The sequence below is a fragment of the Manis javanica genome, chromosome 9 (genome assembly GCF_040802235.1).
Source record: "Manis javanica isolate MJ-LG chromosome 9, MJ_LKY, whole genome shotgun sequence".
Classification (NCBI taxonomy): Eukaryota; Metazoa; Chordata; class Mammalia; order Pholidota; family Manidae; genus Manis; species Manis javanica.
In genome coordinates this window covers 89,371,563-89,387,095 of record NC_133164.1, presented here as the reverse complement: position 1 = coordinate 89,387,095, position 15,533 = coordinate 89,371,563, and the positions used below count along the sequence as shown (strand labels likewise).

The window sequence follows — 15,533 nt, the reverse complement described above, 5'->3', positions numbered from 1 at the left end:
GGCCACTGCAGTGCCCCCCAGATCTCCTGCCTGCACATGCCAAATGCCATTCTAGTCTGTTCCCCATACTGTAGCCAGAGCAGTCTTTTCAAAATGCGAATAAAATCTTGTTACATCTACCTACCTCTGGGTTTGTCTCTCCATCTACTCAAACTACAATTTCCTCTTGCCACAGGACCTTTGGATATGCTGTACTTAATGTATGGAATGTTGCATCCCTTCCACTTCTCTACCCCAACCTCTGTACCCAAGTTAACTTTGGATTCTATCTCATATATCACTTATTTGAGGAATGTTTCCCTATTCTCACTAACTAGGTCAGATGCCCTTCTAGTATAGCATGGCCCTTTACTCTCCTTTGTAATACCTATCAAAGTAATAGTTTATATTCATTTGTATGAATAAAACACACATGGTTCCCACATTTATGAAACTTACAGTTTATTTGAGGGGTAGGAGATGCATTAATAATATATGCAAAAGTTCCCTTATCTGACTCTGTTAGATAATTGGTGGGTTAATTTAAAGTCAGATAAATCATGGAATCATCTTTTAGTGAAACAATATTTTAATTTCAGATATATGAAATCCTTTTGGTAAGGATTTCCCTTGTGTTTGGCTTATTGACTAGTGTTCCCTGGAGCCTTCTTGCAAAAACTGCATTTACCATATACCCTATGATTTTCAGTGGAGCCAGAACTTTGATGGTTTGGAACAATATACATGCAGAATCCTTCTCGAATTATAATTATCTTTCCTTCTCCCTCAATCCCTTCATACTTTTCTTGCCCACACCTGTTTTGACAGCAGTTTTTTCAGGGATTCGTATTTATTATTCTGTGTGGGGAAGGAAGGCAGCTTTCACGCTTATAAGAGCTTGGAGGGCCGAAGAGGCTCTGCGGCTGACCATTCTCCTGCAGGTGTGAACTTCTGCCATTGGCACACATTGCTTTGACTTATCCCCATTGGAAACAGGCCCTGAGCGAGAGCACAAGCTCCAGTGGCCCTGTGCCTGGGTCAGAGGCCTGTGTTGACAGCCAAATGCTTACATGGCCATCTGGTAGTATTTCCCAGGAGTCTCTTTGGATATATTTTTTCTAGTTAAAATGATTATCTTGTGTATTTTAGGGTTGAAGGCTTAAAATACAAGATGTTCCCTAGCCATGTTTTCTTATTCCCTCCCATGGCCCCTCAGATGCCCTGATGTCTGTTGGAGTATATGACTCAGCAGGAGTTTCTAAAGAGGAATGGAGCACTTACCTTACAGCCCAAAGTGCTGGGCCTGCTGCAGGCCAGCCAGCGACTGTTTTACCCAGCACCCTCTCCCTTCATCACCAAGGCTCCATGCCTAACGTGCTCTGGGCCTCTTCTGGTGTGTGGCCGGCCATGGCCTGATCCCATCTCCTTGACCCTTGTGAGCTCTGTGTCTAATGGGAAAGCCTTTTCCTAGAAGAGTAGCAATTGGCTGGGATGCTGACCAGTTAGGATGGAGGACAGCATCTTCCTTTCTGTGCTCACCTTTTGGTGAGAAGAGCAGAGATCAATTATTGTCACTGGAGTAATAACAGAGAATATTCCTCAGATCATTAGCTGCTTGGTCTGCTACCAGAGCAAAATCATGTCATGTTTGCAGCTAATCTGATCACATGGCAGCATCTCCCATTAGACAGTGTGATCCTTGAGGGCAAAGTATGAAAGGGTGGCTAAAAACTATGGCTTCAGAGTCAGGCAGACCTGAATTCAAACCCTGGCTTTGCCATCACCAGCTCTTCTGACCACAGGCAAATCATTTACACCCTTTGCGCCTCAGTTTCCTCATCTACACAATGGGGATAGTAATTAATACTTTTCACATAAAATTGTTGTGCAGATTTCAAAAAGATACAGGCTAGAAAACATTTAACACAGCGTCTGCTTTGTAGCAAATTCTTAATAAATGTTAATTGTGATGCTGCTGTTAATAATAATACTGGTGAGGTCAGCACCTTGCGAGTTGCTTTAAGTTTTGGCTGAATAATATATAGGAGTAAAGTTTAAAGGCCTGAGTAGAGACTAGAAACATGTTAATGCTAGGTTGCCTGGGAAGTTGTAGAACAGCAGGTCTTACCATAGATGGAGGGCCTGCCCATCCTAATAAAATAAACAAAGAACACTTCTTGAGCAGGTATCATCTCAGGAGAGAAGTTCATTGAGTTGGTTGGTTTATTATGTTATACCCTGCTGGAATGGTTTCCTTTATTTATATCTGTTATTAGAACTCTGGAAACTTGCCTTAGTGGACTGAATGCATTTGTAACTGCTGGGGGAAGCAAGTTTCAACCTCAGTGATATGCACTCCATGTAAAACTGGGATTTCGCTTTTCTTGAGGACAGCAAGATTCTAAACTCATGAAAAAGCAGCTCTTGGTGTGGCTGCAGTTAAATAAAAGAAACATGCCTTTTCAGAAGTCCTTAGAGATATCCTAAACTGGCATTCCAGGTTAATGGTTGATGACACCAGCACATGGCCACCAGCTAGAGTTCTAGCACCTTTAAAAATCTCATCCTTTGACACTGTTCCCTTTTGTTGTGGTTCCACGGAGCTGTTTGATATATTGCCTAGTTAAATAGCCTTTTAAAATTTTTAATAATTTGGCATGGGTTCAAAGCCTCTGACTACTTAAAATCCAAATAATAATGTTCACTGCTCCTTCAAAAAACCCAGATCTGTTCTCTGCCAGCCCACAGGAAAGCTTCTTCCTTCTCCAGCCCATTTATGCCCTGTTGCGGGGTCAGTAATGCTGGGTGGTTGGGGTGTGATGGCTTTGTCAGCCTCCATCCCTGTCCGTGGCTACAGACCACGTCACACTTGACGAGCCACTTGGATAGTTAAGCGACCACTGTTGGTGCTTCGGTGCATAGCCAGGGTCATGCCTTCCAGATAAGTTTTTTTAGACATAAAATGGCAGAAGTATTGTGGCCTTGTTCCTCCTTCCAGATCTGATGTTCTGATGTGGCTTCCTGCTTCAGTGCTGTTTGTGGGAATAATCTACGCTGGTTCCAGAGCACTGTCCAGACTGGTAAGTGTTAGAGGTTTGGGGGCGACAGCTTCTCTCTCCTCTTCGCCTTTGCCTTTTAACTTACCGTGCCTCAGATCAGTTGGGACAAAGCATCTGCTTTAATAATGATACAGCTAGATTGGAGAACCAGTCTTGGACCTGGGGCCAGTGTGGAGCCTGTTATCCCCTCCTTCCTGAGTTGAAGGTGAGTGGTTAGCAGGGAAGGGCCAAATAATTCTACAAAATAAAGAGACCCAGCTGGAGATGCAGGAAGAGCCAACAGCCATATTTGTGGAGGCTGCCATAGGGAGAGCCAGCCTGCTGTGCCTGAAAGCCGGCTGTCCACTGGAGCAGAAGAGAGGGTTCAGCCTGCTCCTTGCTTTGAGGAACCATAACACAGTCCGTCGGTAGCATGGCCTGAGGTGTGCTGGGCTCAGTTGTGGATGTAAATGCCTGGCACAAAGTTGATACATAGTATATAGGGATGCTAGTAAATGAGTGTCCATCCTATCTGTCCACCCCAGCCGCCCAGGATTGAGCTTCTCAAAGGAGGGAACTGTGAAGTGCAAACTTGACAGTTACATTGTATGAAACTAAAATTTAGTTATTTTGCCATCAACAGAGAATCCATGAATACCACCACTGTCCCGAGACTCAAAGTAAGTCTTAAAAATCAGGAATGGTAGTAATGCCTCTCTTCCTGTCCTCCCTGATTCTTAACCATTTTTATCTCTCAGAAAAATGACTGTATTCTGACTTTTGGAAAAAACACAAAATTTGGAAAACAATTTAGTCTTTTTATGTAAAGTTTGTTGTGCTGGTTCCTTAGATCTCAAATATGACAACAGTAAAAACAAACAAAACTGCCTAGCTGGATAATGATATTGTTAGGACAACTCCAAAGTTGCAAAACAGTGGTTGACAATTAATGGCAGTCATTTCTAAGTTGAATCATCATTTTTCTTTCATGATTCATAAGTTGAGTGGTGGGATGAGGTGTGCAATGGAGGGGAAATGGTGGGCCTAAGAAATGACCCACACTGGTGCTCAACCCAGAACAGGAGGCCAGTGCTGGCTTTCCGCTGCCTCTTCCTGATTCTGTCAGGTTCCTGCAAGTCTGTGGCCATACTTTGAATCCTCTGGCATGCAGAGGGTGCTTCTTGTCCTGTAGCAGAATATAGGACTTGATTAAAAAACAATGTGTTGTTGTCCAAAGGCTCTAAATTTTTTTTATAGGATCTGGATAGTTATGGATGCCAGAGTTTTGAAGTTTTAATAAGCATGGTGTTGTGCCAATAATAACAGCATTTTTTGTTAGTGCTTTTTCATATATTTTCCAGGTATTCCTCTGTTTCTATGTCATTCTCAGTTACCTGACAGGTGATGCATATGTAATCATCTGACAGAGGAAGGAACTCACATGTGCAAAGACTTGGTAACCTGCCTCTAGTCTAGATGGTGGCAGCTCTTCTGAGTCCCCACCTTTTGTCTTTTCAGATTGGACTCTTTAGGACCAACATGAGTGGATTTTGGAATGTGCCCAGGGTATAGTAGTCATGCATAATAACTTCAGACTCTTTGGGTTGCAAATGTTAGCTCACAAACTGGTTTAAGCAAAAGGGAAATTGACTGGTTCACATTCATGAGAAGTTACAGGGTAGAGGTCTACTTCAGGTATGGCTTGATCCAGAGGTTCCAATGACATACTCTGAATCTGGTTTCTGTCTCTCTGTCTTCAGTTTTGCTATATTTTCACAGCCAGGCTCTCCTCTCATGGGTGTTGGTGACTCCAGGCTCACATCCTCACAATGGAAAGGATGGAAAGTATAATGGAAAGAAACTATCTTCCACATAGCTCCTGCATGAGTCCCAGGATTCACTCTGATTGCATCAGTCAAGGCCACTGCTTAGCCCAGTTCTGTAAGCTAACCAGGAGGATAGAATTATGCTGATTGGCCAGCCCCAGACCGTGGTCTCCCTGAATCACTCCCTGTGGCTGGAAAGACCTAGAGCACTGTTTGGCCAGCCCTGGTTGTGCAGGGTCCCCACCCTGATCCTATAGACTGAGAGAAGGTGTAGCAGATCCTCAGTATTGAGGTGCTTTACCAAAAGAAGGGATAAGGGTACTAAGTGGCAAAAAAAAAAACAACCTCAGAAATTCATTATAAATGTCAGTCTGACACATTTTCAGGTAGATGGGAAGTGCTGTAACCAAGAACAGTGTTTCTTGAAGTGTGCTCCACAGTCTGTGGGCTCTCTGCTAATCTGTCCATAAGAAGATTGTGTCAGAATGCGCATCAACTTTGGCACTAAACACACTGCTTAGTTGAACTCCCCCCTCCCCACCTTTTTTTTCCACAGCAAGACTCTTTGAAGAAGGAAGCAATGCCCTGGTTTCCGTTCTGGTGCGAGCTCCTTATCTTCTGGAGGCCTGGCACTTGGAGTGGCATTGGTCTAGAGCACAGCAAAAAGAAGCTGCTGCAGTTCCTGCTCCTTGAGCAAAGGGAAACTGCCCAAACCCAAATATACCCGTTTAGAGTGGGAGGAGGACAGAAAGGACACACCTATTTGTGGTTTTAGTGAAATAACTCAACCCAGCATCTTTTCTTTGTTTTCTGAGTTTTTTGTTTTTACATAATTGCTTTAGAATTTGTAGAGTGGATTAAACATGAGGCACTCATACAGCTTGTGTTAGATAGAAAACAGGCATCAATATGCTGGTGCCAAGCTGTCAGTTTAATGAATCCACCAGGAGCTGGAGGAAAAGTGTGCTGTGGAAATCTGTGGCTATATTGTTATGCAAAACACTGTCAAGGTAGTTCAGCTCCATAAAAGACTCCTTTATCTGACAAGACTTTGAAGCTCTGTTCTCCTGACGTGCAGCTCCTGACAGGAAACTGGTTTAACTCAGCAAATGCGCAGTAGGCACAGTTCTTAAAAAAACTTTTTCCACCTCAGATTCACAACCGAATAATATACAGAGTTAAGGGAAGGAGATTTGTCTTGTGGCTTTCTATTCAGCAACTATTTATTGGGGATCTACTATGCACTAGGGGCTTCAAGACAAATAAGATGTGGTCCCTGACCTTGAGGAACTTCAAGGGGACTCGGGGAGAGACACAGCTCACCACAGGAACAGACACCAGAAATATTCTTTTAGCATGTGCCAGGCACTTTCCATTGCCAGTTGCTCCCACTGACATATGAGGAAACTAAGATGCAAATTCTTTGGTCAAAGTCAACAACTAATAAATGTTAAAGCAGAGATGCAAACCAAGCCTGTCCAAACCTAACAGTTCATCTCCAAAGCTTACCTTCTTTCCTCTCTAAAGCATGCCAACCAGAGATGAGTTTATCAGGACTGACTGGAGAGGAGTGGGGAGAAACTGTGTTGTTGCTCTCCCTTCTACTGGGGCTAACTTGGGTCTGCTTCTCCAGCTTTCTTTCACTGAATAAGGTTGCAAGGATGATGACCTTATGGCATGAGTGTCATTCCTTGGGAGGACAGTATGACCTTGACCGGTTATTATTACATATGTGACAGTTTCCTGGCTGGATCCCTTGTCAGCCACACAGGACTGCCTCAAGGCACGTGCTGGTGAGTGTTTGGATCAGATGTACAAATTCATACATTAGGGAACTTGCCACTGAGTGGCTGTTTGGCCTGCAGATTTCAGCCTTAGGCAAATTCACTGTGGATTCAGTGAGACCGAGAAATGACAATGGAAGTTCTTGGAGGTGAAAGGGCTTATATGGGCTTTATTCTCCCAGTGGTAGGTCGAGCACTAGAATCACATCTGCATCCAGCAGTCTGAAGGTCCGTAATCCATCTCCGTCTCTGCTTCCATGCAGAGCACTGGGCAGAACTCTTTATATAATGACTCAGTTAATAATAGCTCATTGCCTAGGGTGTGGAAGCATTAGCCTAGCAGTAGGCCAATTACATCATTAAGTACTTCAGGGTCAGGTGAGGATCCAGACCATAGGAACTTCCATTTTTCCCACAGGGGCTATCCTCAGTGTTGGTGATTTGGCTGCTCAAACCATGCTGTTTTCTTGCCTAGAGGAAGCCAGGGTCAGCAGCTGAAGGACTCTGCAAACCTAAGTTCAGACATCTTGACAGGACTGCACTTGTTTTCTTATCCAGCTCTTTGATCTTAGTCCTTCCCTGATTGCTTGTCAGGATTTCTGTTTTCCTCAGTACAACATTCATTCAACACATTGGGATGGAGATTGGATATGGGCCTTGATGAGAAAACGCACTTGGGTGGTTAGACCCAGGTGAAGTAAGTTCCGCAGTTAAGTAAACTGGAGCCCACGGGTCCCCTCCCCTGTGTTTGGATCCAATATTATGTAAAGGAACTTGGATTCACAGAAGGAAGGGCTGTAAATGTTGATGTAGAATGTGGACTCTTCCCCCAATGTTCCTTGTTACTGCTGATTAGCGACAGCTCTCCTGTTTCACACTGTTTTCTTATCAGAAATGATCAGAGTCCAGTTGCAAAGATTACTTTTTAAGATGTATTCAGTGGCAAAATAGTAAACCCTTCCCCTGGATTTCAGTTATCTTCTTGCTCCACCTAAAGATGTTCTCATACCCTTATAAAATGACTAATGAAAATGGGACATGGAAGCAAAAAGCTCCATGACACTGGATTTGGCAACGATGTCTTGAATATGACTCTGGAGACTCGTGCAACAGAAGGAAAAAACAGATTGGATGTCATCAAAATGAAAAACTTTGTTGCATCAAAGGACATTATTAACCAAGTAAATGGGCAACCCACTGAATGGGAGAAAATATTAGCAAATCATTTATCTGACAAAGGGTGTTGAAATAGTTTCTAGGCCCAGGATGGAGCTGCTCCTACCCAGGGTACCACATCAGCAAATTGAGCTTCAGTGTTCCTGTAAATGCCCTGCTTGACCAGAAACCCAGAAATGCAGTGTACAGGTATCTCCCACTTTCTGAAAGTTTTGAGTTACAACAGTTTGCTTTTCCAAAAGACCTACATTAGTGCATCTGTAAAAGCAGAATTCCCCTTGGCATTTCTTTTTGTTAGCGAAAAAAGGTATTAATGTAGGTCTTTTGGAAAAGTAAAGTATAACAGGAACTTTTGGAAAAGAGAGGATACAACTTGCTTTATGCCATTTCAGCTTATGAAAGATTTCATAGGAACTTTTACTTTTGGAGGGTGCGGGAGACCTGGATCCAGTTAGCCAACCCCCAAATGCCAAGCAACTCTGTGCTCTATATGTACTTATTTCCTTGTTCCTTGACCTTCCTAAGGTCAGATATGCAACACCAGCCAATTGGCTGTGTTTCCCTGTTGCCACTTCTAATGCTTCGTAAGTCTTGCCCAGAATCCCCCAGGAAGAATGTTCCATTGCTTGTGAGGCATGGTGCTCCCCCATCAATGGATTGTTTTCCCTTGAGTAAAGGGCATCAACTCATTACCAAATTGTTTTAGTTTTGTCATTTGTCAGGGATTAATACAAAATATATAGAAAACTCTTAAAACTCAACAACAAAAACCAAACAGCCCCATTCAAAATGGGAAAAGGATTTGAATAGACATTTCTCCAAAGAAAATGTACAGATGGCTGATAACCTCATGAAAAGATGCTCAACACCATTAATCATTAAGGAGATGCAAACTGAACCACTTCATGCCCATTAGGATGCCTATTACCAAAAAACAGAAAATAACAAGTGTCAGTGAGGATGTGGAAGTTGCACTGTTGGTGGGAATGTAAAATGGTACAGCTGTTATGGGAAACAGTATGGGAGTTCCTCAAAAATTAAAAATAGAATTACCGTATGATAGAGCAATTCCGCTTTTGTGTATGCACCCAAAAATATTGAAATCAGGGACTTGAACAGGTATTTGCACACCCATGTTCATTGTGGTTAGTCATATTAGCTAAAAGTTGGAAGCAACTGAAGAGTCCATCACTGGGTACATGGATAAAATAGTGGTATGTCCATACAATGGAATATTACTCAGCCTCAAAAAGGAAGGAAATTCTGCACATGCTACAACATGAATGAACCTTGAGGGCATTATGTGAAGTGAAATAAGACACTCACACAGGGAAGAATGCTGTGTGATTCCACTGGAATGAGCACCTCCAGTCATCGAATTTATGGAGACAGAAAATGGAGTGCTCGCCAGGGGCTGGGGGAGGAGACAATGGGGAGTTAGTGTCTAATGGGTAACAGAGTCTGCAAATGGATGATGGTGATGGTTGCCCAACAATGCACAGCAGTGTGAATGTACTGAATGCCACTGAACTGTACATTTTAAAATGGTAAATTTTAAATGTATGCTTTCCCACAATTTAAAAAATATAATTATAAGACAATCCTGGGCTCTGTTAGAGTCTTCTTGAGGATTATAGAAGAGGAGGGAATGCAAATGTGCTTTCCCTTGCTTCCCTCAGAACTCCTTTGGGTGCTATAGGGTATGCATATTTAATTTGACTGAATTCATTTCTATGCACTTAGGTAAAAAGTTTGAGAAAAACAGAAATTCACTGAGCAGGCCATTCTGCCCTCTGTTCCAGCCCCGGGAGTGAGCTGAGGGCTGCTGTGCAGCAAGGCCTTTTCTTATTCCCATGAATCTCAGTAAGCGGGAGGAGCTCTTGATATTTTAAGATGCCTGTTTTTCGTACAACAAGGCCTCTTATACACAAGTCAACTTCTTTATATGATGTGTAAAGGAAGGACAGAGATGGCTTCCAAGCTCGCACCAGAGACTCTGGCAGAGAAGGAGTCTGGTCTTCTGCCCTCAAGGAGTTTACCATCTAATGACAGAGTGATAAAATCAGTGTAAATTAACACATATTTAATTCATACAAATCAATTTATGAATGTTTTCTCATCTACATATTCAGATACTTCACCCTCTTCCCAAAGGGGAATGTGTGGTGGCTTAGAAGAATAATTACAATTAAAATAAGGTAAACATTTTTTTATAAAGAATACAATTTTAAAGGAAATCTAGGTAAAAGGCAATAGAAAAATGAGATGAAGCCACAGAGAGAGTTAACACATAGAAATTTATGCTGTAATATCTTGCAAAATAAATACAGCTGGGCCTTGAATTTAGCTTTCAGATTTGTGTAGCCAAATAAAAGTTACAACACTCTGAGTGCTCGTAAAATAAGAGCAGAGCTATTGCTGAAGAAAAGCAAAGCTCTTCCTGTCTCCCAGTTCCTGAGTCCCCATAAAGGTAGACCAGGTAGGTGCTTGGTGAGGCAGGACCTTCATAAACATCCTTATGACAAACACAAGGCTCACCTAGCTTCTGGGATTCTCAGTGCATTTGAGCTTGGCGATATAGCACAGTGTAGTAGGAACAGTTCTCTACAGCTAAAACCACTGCTCTCCGGTTCTCTGGCTCCCTTTATGGGAAGCCAGACTGCCCTTAGGCATCCCCTAAGAAACATGATTCCTGGCAGGAATTTGATTTTGATAAAAATCCGGTAACGGACAGTTTAAAGTTACATTCTTTGGCAAGAACCTAGAGTGCAATTATTCTATATTGTAGCTTAAGATCACACCCACATATTTGAAAACCACTGAAGGAGAAAGTGGGGTTGACATTCTTTGACAAAAATTAAGAAGCCGACCCAGACTCATTATTTTACGAGCACACCTCGGCAGAGCCACTTAAGGCTGTGCTTGTGGGTAGGGCCAGGATTTTCTGTAGGAAGCTGTTCCAAGTCAGTTCCAACACCTGAATAAATAACAATCAAAGCTTCAAAATTCCACTCAGGGTAGCCTGCGAATAAATAAGAGTTACCAACCTGTCTTCACAGCCAAAGAAACACTTCCACTGGTACAGGGATGAATACTGTAAGCTAATGGACTAGAAGTGAGCTGCAAATTGTCCTCCCCCTCCCCCCGAGTAACTAAATGAATTGTCCTGCAGGGTTGTTGTGTCAAAAATGATGACTTGGTCTTTATAGTAGTTGATGTTGGGCCACTTTTGCTAATGAAAAATAGTAGAACCTTTTGTTGCCAAGGCCATTCCTAGAGTCGTGACAATGTGGAAGAGCATACTTATTTATCTGTTCTCTTTAGCAGCAATCAAGTGCCTAGATTGTTGAAAAGTGGTTTCAAATTATTGAGAGGCAAGTTAGGAAAGAGAACCAAAGTATATCTCTCTGTTTTCTCAACTGTAAAATGAGGATGCTAATAGAATCTATCTCATAGAGTTATGCTAAATATGTAAAAGCAGAATAGTAGCTGGGACATAATAAATAGTCAGTATATATTAGCTGTTACTATTGCTGTGATCATTTCTTAGAACTTTTGTTCTGAGATGTTACTGATTTGACAGAAGTAAGTCCTGCTAAACCTTACTCCATAAAGAAAGGGCAGGTTTTCTAAAAGAATCAGTCACTAGCTGGTCTCCTGAACTAATAGCATAGTTGAGACTGGGACTTGTGCACAAAGGAAAGTCAGTAATTAAGGTTGCAAGATGCCTTAATATGTGTTTTGATCGATCTCTGCAGAGGCTGATCGAGTCAGTTGTAGAATTACTGTTTCTAAAGCCTTGTTAGCATCTTGGTAGAAAAAAAAATGGTTTGAGAAATTCAGATTCAATTTTTTAAAAATAGAAATGGAAGATATCCCTTTCAAAAATGGCACTGAATTTACTCTGAGTTCACCCATTTTAGGTCATGCCAGTTTTATTACTGGAGGAAACAGACTGGTAGGATTTGGAACACACCAGTCACACCTACAGGACTTTGAAGAACTGTAGGTCTAGCAAGTTTGCACTGGGGGCTTGATGGAATTTGGGTATTACAACATTGAGGCTAGGAGCATGGGCTTTGCAATTAGCCAGGCCTGGAGTGGAGCCATTGGCTGTGCTCCTGAACTAGCTGTGAGCACTCCAACAAGTTGTCTGATCTTCCAACCTTCAGTTTCTTCGTCTATAAATCAAGATACTAGCATCCATTAATAGAGTTATCGGGAGGAGGTTTAAATAAGAGAATGCAATTAAAATAATTAGCACTGTGCTTAACACATTTTTGGTAACCATTATTAGTGTACTTTAAAATTAATTCTATATGTGTAGGTGCTTTTCCAGAATCTGGTCAGAGTAGGGCCTAGGGAGATTGAGAAACCTGTCTACAGTTTATAAAATTGAGAAAATTAAGCCTCCTTGAGGTCTGGAGTTGGAGTCTAGAGTTCTATAATCTTAGTCCCAAATCTAATTTCCTTACTGATTTTATAGTCAAGGAGGCAAAAACATTTAAAATAAGGTCTTAATTTTAAGTAAAGAAGACCAGGTCACCCTTTCATGTGCCCTTTCTTGTACCTCATGATTACCTGTCCAAGATTTTTTTTTGCTTGAGATCTCCAAGATTTCTTGGCCCTTTTCAAGCCAAGAGTAGGAGGCCAGGGCCCAAGTTTGCCAAACATGGACCACTGGACAAAGCCTGTTTTAAAAAGTCTCTTTAATAATTGTAAAACACATAAAATAATTCAAAATATAAAAATGTAAGAGGTATAAAATGAAACACAAAAGACAAATGAAAAATTAGAAAGTTAAAGTATGATTTTAAAAGGAAAAAGCTGTTTGAATTGAACTTTCAATGAAAGATAAGAGTAGAGAATGTTAAAAAGGCAAGAAAAATATAAGGCAAGAATTTCAAAAGGAAACAAAACAGTTCAAGTTGAAACAAGCCAAGCAAACATGTTATTGTCTGCTTTGAAACTCCTAGCAGCTTCTAAAGTCCTCAGCAAGGTCCTTTTCCCTGACATGGCCCATGATTACCTCTCCACCTTCCTCTTCCCACCTTCTCCCTTCCACCTTACATTCACTATGCTGAACCCCTGCCAGGTGCCTGAGCAGTGGGTCCCCCTCTCCTCTGGGCTGCTGAGTGTTCCTCTGCCTGCGGCACTCTGCCCCTCCTCTTGTTTGGCTCACTCTAGCTCACCACTCAGTTCTCCTTTAGATGCTGGACTTCACTTCCTCCACGAAGGCTTCTTTCCACACACTGGGTTAGGTGCGCCTTCCTGTGCTCTGCATCATAGCTGTTCCCTTGATAGGGATCTTCCTATCATGTGTCCACCTTGTTCTTGGGATGTGTCCCCTGCACCTGCCATGGTGCCTGACACACAGTAGGTGCTTAATAAATTCGTGTTGAGAATATCCGTAGGAGGGGAGCCTCTCCTTCTACCTTACCAAGAATAATGCAACAACAGAGAGCACTAGTCCAGGCAGGAGAGCTTTTGCCAGACAGCATTATATATGTAAATGCCAGAAATTCCCACAGATATTTATTTTTAAGTAGAAATCAAGTATTACATAATTATGAGAGCCAGTAAAATATTTTCATGCTTATTCCATTTTCTTTCAGGTCATTCCTGTGTTTCTCACTTTGCACAATGTAGCTGAAGTTATCATCTGTGGGCACCAGAAGTGTTTTCAGAAAGAGGTAAAGATCATGCAAAATGTTGGTTTCATTTCCCTTACTTCAAAGAGGCACCTTTTTTTTTAATGGACAAAATTAGTGTCTACCTTTTCCTGCCATCTGTTCCCAGTTAAGACTGCCTGACTGTGGTCACTAATTTCAAGGATTGTGGCTTTGACATTTCTTCGGTTCACTGAACATATGTGGGAATGCTTGTTGATCTGAACGAACTCAACGCCCGGCCAGGGCTGAGCCAGGGCCTTGGGATACAAGGAGAAATTCATTGTGGGCCTGGTGGGGGGACCATTCCCACCCACAGCTAATCCCTGAGCCACGTGGAAAAGCTTGGCTGAGCGTCACAAGCTGCTGGGAGCCCTCACCCGCCTGGGGAAATGTCCTTTTTCCCCAGTCCCCACTCTGCCTCCCACCAGCCAGAGCAAGTTTCTTCACCCCTTCTGCTTTCCGTCTGTGCAAAGGGGATAGTGACCACACGCAGCTCATAGAGTTGTTGGGGGGATGCAAGGTGACACACCTGCTAAGTGCTCCCAACAGTTTCTGGCACGTAGTAGGGGCACTGGGCATGTTAGCTATGTTAATGTTATTAGTGGTTTTAATTTGGTCCCTCTTCTGGGAGTTCCTTTTTTTAACATTTGTCCATTTGAAATGCTTTCGTATCAGTATTTTGGTACTTTTAACTAAAGGGAGTCTAGCCAGCCATTCAGGCAGCATGCTTTCTACAGGCAGGTATGGGAGAGAGATGGGTGTGCCCCCCACCAGTGGCCCTCTGCATGCCTGTGTACCTCTGCCATCCCGCTTGAGCTCCCACCCTCCTCTATCCTGGGTGGACCCCCTTCCCTCTGCCGGCTTACTTCCCTCAGCCCACAAACACGCTCAGTGTTCTCTGTCCACCAAGGATGGAGCAGGCCTTGGGCAATCCCCTCATATTAACCCAGCTCTGAAGGCTGTGCTTATAAAACCATCGCCGACAGGAAAGCCAGCCTGCTGCCTGGTCCCTGTGCCTTCCCCCTCTGCCTCATCGCACCTTGCCCTTCCCGCCATGGCTCCTAAGAGAGAGGGTCAGGCCAGTGCTGTCCATGGCCTCATGTCCCTCTCACCTTCCATCCACTCCTGCCCCTGCCTCTCCCTGCCCCCATTACCCTGAAGTTGTCATGGCTGAGGTCTCCGATGGCTTCATTTATGGGACTCAGCTGACTTTTCACACCATTCATCACCCCATGCCCTATTCTTGAATCTTTTGGTCCCTTGACCTTCATTTCCTGTGTCTGCTGCTTGTCTTCCACGTCTGCTCTTCCTTCACAGCACCTGTCTTTCGTCTTAGGTCTGCCCCTCAGGCTCTCCTAGGGCTCTGCCTCAGGAGCCTTCTGTTCCAAGCCACAGACTTTCTGGACAGTCACATTCACACCCACGGCACCAGCCACCTTCAGTTCCCTGGGGGCTCCTGAGCTCCCATGTCCAGCCCAGGTCTCTCTAGAGCTTAGGTCCCTGATCAGCTGGCCTACAGATCTCAGCTGGCTGTTTCCCAGCATCTGAAATGCAAAGGGATCGAATGGAACTGCTCTCTTTCCCTAACTTGCTTTTCACCTGTGAATCCCACTGCTGGTCATCACCACTCAAGTCAGAGATGTAGGGGTCCCCTAGGCTCCTTGGTCTCCTGCACCTCATAGCTGTCTCTTTCTGAATCTGTCCCCTCCTCTCCATTCCCAGCTGCTGCCACCTTAGCTCAGGGCCTCATCTGCCTGTCTAGGAACTGAGGGTTGAGATCCTGATCTCCTGAGCCCTCAGTGAAGCCAGGTAGGATCTGGAGTGAGCAGTCCTGGCTTTAGATGATCGTTGTTTTTTGGATGTGCCATAACCTGGCAAAGGCTGGGGGGCACCAAGCCACCCAGATGTATGCAGTGCCTGGCTGGTTTCCCTGCCTCTGCCTCTTCCCCCATTACCTCCTTCCACAGTGCACCTGAGTGGCCTTTCTAAAACACAGATCAGATCATGTCCCCCGTATACAGCCCTGCAGGGACTGCCATGACTTGCATGGGGCATGCA

At 43.5% G+C, this 15,533-nt stretch overlaps 1 protein-coding gene across 9 annotated transcripts in view; it reads left to right on the top strand.

Moving 5' to 3' along the window:
* Nucleotides 1-15,533, top strand: part of TMEM241 (transmembrane protein 241) — a 110,025-nt gene that overhangs the window by 17,998 nt on the left and 76,494 nt on the right. For 7 of the 9 annotated variants that reach the window (XR_012121182.1, XM_073212894.1, XM_017661410.3 and 4 more), the window contains exons 4-5: nt 2,978-3,059; nt 13,419-13,496. Coding sequence is in view for 8 of the 9 variants with exons in the window: in XM_073212894.1 (XP_073068995.1) it covers nt 2,978-3,059; nt 13,419-13,496 (160 nt within the window). In the remaining variant the exon portion in view is untranslated. The remainder of the gene's footprint in view (nt 1-2,977; nt 3,060-13,418; nt 13,497-15,533) is intronic. The other 2 variants (XM_017661414.3, XM_073212892.1) reach the window with 1 other exon arrangement.